The sequence below is a fragment of the Papaver somniferum genome, chromosome 10, assembly GCF_003573695.1.
Source record: "Papaver somniferum cultivar HN1 chromosome 10, ASM357369v1, whole genome shotgun sequence".
NCBI lineage: Eukaryota > Viridiplantae > Streptophyta > Magnoliopsida > Ranunculales > Papaveraceae > Papaver > Papaver somniferum.
In genome coordinates this window covers 136,528,824-136,536,755 of record NC_039367.1, presented here as the reverse complement: position 1 = coordinate 136,536,755, position 7,932 = coordinate 136,528,824, and the positions used below count along the sequence as shown (strand labels likewise).

Here is a 7,932-nt window from a genome sequence, read left to right as displayed (position 1 = left end):
CAAGCGAAAAAGATAAGACGAGATCAATGTGTCGATGTACTAAAATGCAAAGACTACCTGCGATCTCGTCGCACAAAAATAAGGCAAGATAAGACCTTTACATAGGAAGGAAAAAATAAGACCTCATAGATAATACAAGAAAAGAAATTATTCATAAAGTTTCACATGTGCTCGCACCAAGAGAAGTTTATGATAAAGGATAACAATCATATTTGGTCTATCAAGATATGCCAAATAACAAGAGGCAAGAATGGGAATGCAAAGGAAGTGTTATTTGCCCTATTTTGATAGTCTTATATGCATATGAAGAGGTCATAAATATGAAGCGAAGAAAATAAGAATTATATTAAAAAGATGAAAGCTGAATTTACAAGAATTTACAAAAAAAAGTTACAACAAGAAGAAGCGATCAATTTTCATCTTCCTCATTTCCCTCTGTTTCAGAATCACTAGTTTCTTCTTCAGAATCTTCTTCTCCATCAGTAATTTGGATATCAGGAATGGGTACATTTTCAGGAATCACTGGAAAACTGTACTTTGACAAAGGAATATCATTCTCCGGACAAACTCTTTTAACAACAGCCTCCTGAGAGCGACTAACATCGTTGTTGTTGTTTTGGACTAAGTTGAACCAATTTTCCTTCAATTGCTGATACTTGGAATTACGAGCGGATGATTCTTCTTCTTTAGCATCTAAGTGAGTTTCTAACTCCGCAATTATCTTTTGGTACTCCTTCTTTTTCTCTGCGAATATGAACAAATGAGTTAAAACAACAGACAATTATTCTTAAGAGTATGAGTGAAGATCAAAGAACAACAAATGACCTTCATAATTGGAAATAATGTCTGCGACCAGTGTGGAATACTCGGTGCAAATGCTAACATTTACACCTAAATTATTTCTAGCATAGTTCAAAACTCTAGCAGCCCAATTAAACTCAACTTCATTTTCTATAAGGAGTTGAAATCGATTAAGTTTATTTCCTCAATAAGCGTATCTCTCTCACGAAAAGCTGAATCACGTTTTGTTCTAACTTCAATAATAGATTCTTGAAAATTTTCTAGTGCCTTCGCACCCCTAAGAGCGATTTCATCTTTTTCAATAATAAGTTTGTTCTTATTCGCCTCCAATACTTGAATTGCTTCCCTCCCCTCATAAAAACGTCGTTTAAAATTATTGACAGAGGATAATGCACTTTTATGGCGTTCTCTCAGGGTAGTATATCTTAATCTTAATTCTTCCAAGCTAGGTTTTTCAAATCCTCGAGTAGGATAATTATTTAAAGAGGAATTAAGGTGCTCTAAAAGAATTTCATCATCGGGAAGATTAGCTGCTTCAACTGAAATGTCATACAGATCTGCGAAGGTAACTAAGTAAGAGGTGCGAACAATCACATAAAAGAAAAAGAGTGAGAAAATATAAGTTACATACCAATGAGTTCCTTGTTCCTTTCTCGAGTTTGGAGAACCAATTGAGAATTAGTTAAATTCTCATTTCTAAGCTTTGTATTCTCGCCTGTAAGATTCGCATTTACATCCGAATAATTAGAATTCTCATGTCTCAACTTGGAATTCTCATCTTGCAACTGCGAAGCTTTCTTTCATTATCTAAAGAAATCGCATAAGATATGCGAGCATTCTGTAAAAATATAAAAGAAGCATTATAAGTAAACGAAGAAATATTAAGGAAAAGATAAAAGACAAAATGTTGCAGAATATTACCAAGCCATTCATCACAAATTGAAAATGTGGGTTTATCGCAGAGACAGCTCCACGAAGAGAACGATCTCCCCAATAAGTAGCAGTACAAATCCTTAAGACGATCTTGAAGGAACGATCCGTTTCATCATCCTCAAGAGTAGCAAAAGCATCTCAAGAAAAAAGATCAGACAACTTCTTCCGATACGAATCGATCGATACCTCTTCTTCAGAAACAAAAGTATCTCCATCTGAAGATTTTGAACTTGAAGAAGAATCATATCTCGCACGCTTCTTAGAGACATCATCTTTTAACGAAGTTATTTTGGATACATATTTTGATGTGGGTTTCTTAGGAGTGCTCTTGCCTTTGCCTAAAGTTTTATCATTTAAAGGATTCACCTACGCGAATAATCAAGATAAGAAACAGAGGCATCAATATTGTTAAAAATAAAAAGTGTGTTTCTTACTTCCTTATTCTGCGAAGTTGATACCTTGCGCGAAATACTGACCTTTTTGGCATCCTGCAAAAGAGAAGAAATAAGAGATAAGAAGGAAAGTTATGAGAGTTTACAAATTGGATCAAGATGATCACATACCGTTGCTTTCTTTTCCTCATTTGCGAGCAATTTAAACTCCCAAGGTTGGTAAAAAGGGAAATCTTCGGGCAGAGGATTGTCAGAACCGTCCTCATCTTTACCAGATATAAAGGAACCTTCTAAGATGACAGGGCAATTAAGCCAACTAGAATCATTGGACCTGCGAGCAGCACGGTTTGAATTTGAATTTCAATCAACATCTCGCATAATTTTCTTATCTTCAACGATACCATCTACTCTCCTTATGCGAACAACCCATTTAATTACGTTACTTTTCATAACAGAGACATAATAGTTATTAAAGAAATTATCGAGGATATAATCAGCAGGATCTATAATTTTATCACGATGACCCTCTTTTCGCACTTCATCAGTGTAAGAATTTCCAATACCAGCTGCGCGATGAGCATACTCTAATGGTATCCTAATAGCATCACCACTCAACTGAAATATTCCTCGTGCGAACCTATCATCAGCAAGAATTCTATAGAAGAGAGGAATCTCAGGGTTATATAGAGGAATTGGAAGAAATTGAAGTTGACCTAACACAACGATGATTTTTCGATTATTCCATTGATCAGATTTGATTAGATCAAGGTTAAGGTTTGATGCGAAATTAGATGAAGGAGGAAGAGAAAGTTCGTAACCCCTCTGATTGAATTCAGTTTTTAATCTGTTAAATTCAATATCCATCTTTTTACTGGCAGGAGCCATTGAAGAATGGGAATGAAGAGTATAAACTTGCAGATAAGGTGAAGAAGAATAAAAGAAATAAGGAGTAAGGAAAAAGGTAGAAGAGAATATATAGGAAAGCGCGACCCATTTTTCAAGATTTATTCTCATTAATGCGAAGAATTGAACGGATATAAACATACAGTTAAAAGGATGTGTCGAAAGATGAGTGGTTCAAAGGACACGCGTACATAAAGAAAACTTGAAATCAGGGAAATTGTCGGCAAAGTAAAATGAAAAAAGACAAGCATGTGCGATTTACAAGAGGGGAATTTCTCATATCGCTCACTCTGAAGAATAAGCGAAATGAGAAGAGGCAAAATGTAGGAGTAAAATATCGCTCACGTTAGTAATCAAGCGAAGTAAAGAATACAATCTAAGCGTAGAGCATCGCACACAGCAAAGTTGAGATGACGCACCAGATGATGTCAGCAAAGTCACGAGTAAAGTGTGAAGAACTGTGCGAAGAGGTATGCTATGCGAAGATGAGCGATTGTATATGAGTGAATGTGTCACATAGTGATCCGAAAATAGTGGGTTTCTTAGCTGTCATCCACTATGTAAAATCCTATATAAAGGAGAGAGGTCATTACTTGGGAGTTCTAGGGTGAGTTTTGGTCAAGAAATAGAGAGAGAAAGTGAATTTAGGATTCAAGTAAGATTGTTGTAATACTTGAATCTATCTTGTAAACATTCTCAAGACTCAATTAATCAAATAAGAATTTATAATGATCACTTGGTAATTGGATTAGTTTGAGTGGAGTGTAGTTGTAAGAAAACTTACAACTACAAACGGTAAGGTAAAAGATTTCTTTTCATCCTCCAATCAAGTTGTCTTTCGTTTCAAAATGGCTCATAAAATCAAATAGCAACTGATATGCAGAGATTTCAGTTTCAAACTACTAGTAGTACTAGTGGTGGATATGAGCAACACAATAAGCGGCTAACTACTTCATTCTTTGGAGATGATTCAAAATTTGTAGGAAGAAGAGAAGATAAATCAAAGATACTAAAGATGTTAACAAAGTCGAGCATGTCTTCGTGGTCATCATCTTCTTCTCTAAATTCTAATCAACATGAAAAAGTCTCCGTCATATCCGTAGTAGGTACGGGTGGAATTGGAAAGACTAGTTTAGCTCAATCAATCTACAAAGACAACTCTGTAGAGAAATGCTTCAACAAAAAAAATGTGGGTTTGTATTTCTGATGACTTCGATATATTTAAAATTTTAAAAAACATCATGGAGTCTCTCACTGAATCCAAATGCGAAGTTTTCTCAAACTTTGATGTGTTAGTAAACAAAGTTGAAGAAAAAATAGAAACAACTAAGTATTTCCTAGTTCTAGATGACCTGTGGAACGAAGATCCCATTGAATGGAATAAACTTAAGAGTATCCTAGATTTCGGCTCCGCTGGCAGCAAAATCATAGTCACTACACGCAGTCAAATAGTTGCATCGGTGGTGCAGGGTTTATTTCCTCCCTACAATCTAAATGTATTATCTGAAGCAGAATGTTGGTCTATTATCAAGAACAAAGCTTTTTCTCCGGGTGGAGCATACGAGACTCCAAATATGAAAATTGTAGGAAAGGCGATAGCAAATAAGTGTGGAGGTTTGCCACTTGCGGCCAACTTTTTTGGTTGTCTTATGCACTCACATAGCGATGAGAGGCAGTGGTTGTCATTCAGAGACAACAAAAGCTTAGAAACACTAGGAAATCATAGTGCTGGAATCATACCAATATTGAAATTGAGTTACAATAATTTACCATCCCATTTGAAACAATGTTTCTCTTACTGTTGTTTATTTCCCAAAGATTGGAAATTTGATAGAGAAACACTGATTCAACTGTGGATGGCTGAAGGATTTATTCATCTATCTAATGGAGGAAATCAAAACTTACTCGAAGATATTGGTAATGATTATTTCCTTAGTTTGTTGTCTAGATCTTTCTTTCAAGATGTAGAAACGAATTTGCTTGGCGACATTATACCATTCAAAATGCATGATTTGGTTCACGATCTTGCATTAAGCGTCGTCGCTGGCAGTCATAAAGTCATGATTCCGAATACAAGTGAAATGGAAAATGATTCATCTCAAGTTCGACGGCTACTGTTAACAATGAAAGGAACACCAAAAACATATTTTGATGCTTTAAACGAAGCTACAAAGTTGCGGGCAATTTTTTTTCCAGCAGGGCAAATATTTTTCCAAGGAGAAGGTATTTCTCATCAGACTCTACTGAATAACAAGCGTCTACGTGTAATACATGGGCTAGTTGGTGCTAATAGAAATCCGAAAACTATATCTTTTTCCACTTTCAAGTTTAAACACATGAGGTATCTTAACCTCATTTATTCTAATCTTGAAGATGTTCATGCTGAGTCCATTCATCAACTCTACAATCTCCAAACTCTCAACCTTGAATCCTCCCAAAATGTTCAAAATATTCTGAAAAAAGGAATTGGTTCTTTGATTAATTTGCGACATCTAAATCTCTCTCATTCAGACGCCAACCTTCTACCTGATTACCGGGGAGAGCCAGAAGATGTATCAAGGATACCAAGTGGTATTGAAAAGCTAACTCGCTTGGAAGTATTATGGCCTTACATTGTGAGGAAAAATGATGATGTCTCCAATATTGATACCTGCAGTTATAATTCAACTCCTTTTTCTATCCAAGAATTAGCACATCTAATCTCCCTTCGGAAGTTACGAATACTAAATCTGGAGAATCTGAAAGGTGGTAAAATTGAGGCGGAGACCGCAAATTTAAAAGACAAGCAAAACATTCAAAATTTGGATCTGCAATGGAATTTCGAAGTAGAAGAACAAGAAGAAGAAGTGGATGTTAACAATTCTATTATGGTGCTGGAAGATCTCCAACCTCACCCTAATTTGAAGGAATTGACGATAGTGGGTTTTCCGGGTTTAAAGACTCCGAAGTGGATGGGATCATCTTCTTGTCATCCTAATTTAGTGGAATTAAATTTTTACTACTGCAAGAGTTGTACAAAATTTGTAGGACTGGGTCAACTCCCCTGTCTTCCGTTACTTACTATTGGAGGAATGAATTCAGTCAAGTGTTTAGGTATGGAGTTCTATTACCAGCAACAACAAGAAGAAGAATGCAAAGGTTCTGCAACAAGAACATTATTCCCTTCGTTAACTAGGTTATACATGGTGGAGTTGAAAAATTTAGAAGAATGGCGGTTTGCACCTCCGCCACCTGACAACTCCTTCCCTAGCCTTGAGAAAGTAGAGATCTTGGAGTGCGGTAATTTGACATCTATACCAGATTTACGATTATGGACTTCTTCCCTCACAGAGTTACACATAGTGGGCAGCGAAAAGTTGGAAAAAAAGCCTATGGAATATTTTCTCGGCAAATCCCTCCCATCTGTTCGATACACCTGGAGTGATGCTGATTTTGTTGGAATATTTGAATATGCTAGCAACCGATGGTCGTGAATCAAGTTAGTTCGCTGCATTCAACACACCTGCACAGAAGACAATAGAACTATAGAAGACCAAGCAAACAACAAGATTTCTGTAATCTAGCTAGATAAGCTAGACATAGTCAATATGATTAGCATGTTATTATCTTTAGGGTTTATTAATTATCCCGTTATTCCTATAAATAGGAATTATAATGTAAATGTAAAAGTAAGCTACTGATCTTCAACAATACAATCAACCCTTCAGGGTTACATCAGTGGACGTAGGCCATTCGTGCTGAAGCACTTTAATCTGTGTCTTCTGCAATTAATTGTGATTCTTCTCATTCTCTCTTTGCAATATTATTGTGATTTCAATCTGATATCATGTTGCAATCTTGTGATTTCCGTAGGATTTAATTTTTGGACTTGGAGAAACAAAGAAAAATCCTAATATCAAAGAGGACATGCATCACAAGGAGGAGGATGTGCGTAACTCATTTTCCAAACAGATCTCATCAATCATGGCCAACGTCATCTTGGGTTGGTTTTTTTATTAGGCTGAGTATGCCTTTGAGAGTGTCTCTATTACCCTTTTTGTTTAATACTGTATATCGGGGAACTTCTATCCATATGCCATTAGTCCACTAATTTCCTGAGCGTTCAAGAGATGCCGCTCCAATTACAAGCACCACCTGTTGCTGCACCATTAGTGCTGAGACATTATTAGTTTGGCTATGGCATGCCAAGTGATACTTCACCGAGACTTAATGAAGTTATGTCAACGGAAACGCAAAACTTAAGGTGAGACTTGTAATCAGATATGTTAGTTCCTGGCAGTTCTTGTTATTCATTCTACTTTCCTTATATTTGGGTAGCTGTTGGGGTTTTAGGTTTTCTGGAGTCTGCTTCAACTCGCCTTTTTTGTTAAAATCTCTTTCTGAGTATTCCAGTTTCTCAAATTTGTATTACGCCAACTGTTCAGGAGGAGCTCCTAAGTGGAGTGCTACTGCTACGGCAAGCTGTGAACCCAACTGATTGTGAGTTAAGTAGTTTGCAAGAGATGATTAAAACTGTGAGGAAGAAGGTAAGTTTGTTTTGCATTTTTCTGTGCGGGTGAGTGTGGTCTATGTATGACATAAGAAGAAAAAAAAAATTATGTCATACATTTTTGCGCCTAGGGCGTTGTTTTTTTTTATCTAGGCGTCCCTTGGGTGACTCGAGCACCTAGAGCGCCTAAGGCGCCTTTCACAACATAGAGTGTGGTTGCATTGCACAAGAAGGAGAGCTTATGAAAAGATTTGTGTGTTCTGTTTTGTTCAGATGGATTTTTTCTTACTTCTTACCATTTTCTGGTACATAATCTTAGGGATGCAAATTTTTTTTTTATCTAATGCTTTGATACTGCATGGTAGAGCGTTTGAGTCAACTAGTGTTGTCCGCTAGCCATGATTATGACGTTTT

At 36.4% G+C, this 7,932-nt stretch overlaps 1 protein-coding gene across 1 annotated transcript; it reads left to right on the top strand.

The window, feature by feature from the left end:
- The first annotated feature begins 4,270 nt into the window (after positions 1-4,270).
- On the top strand, positions 4,271-6,502 carry LOC113316252 (putative disease resistance protein RGA3). The gene has a single exon (XM_026564470.1). The coding sequence runs from the start codon at positions 4,271-4,273 to the stop codon at positions 6,500-6,502; it is 2,232 nt and encodes a 743-aa protein (XP_026420255.1).
- Positions 6,503-7,932: the final 1,430 nt, after the last annotated feature.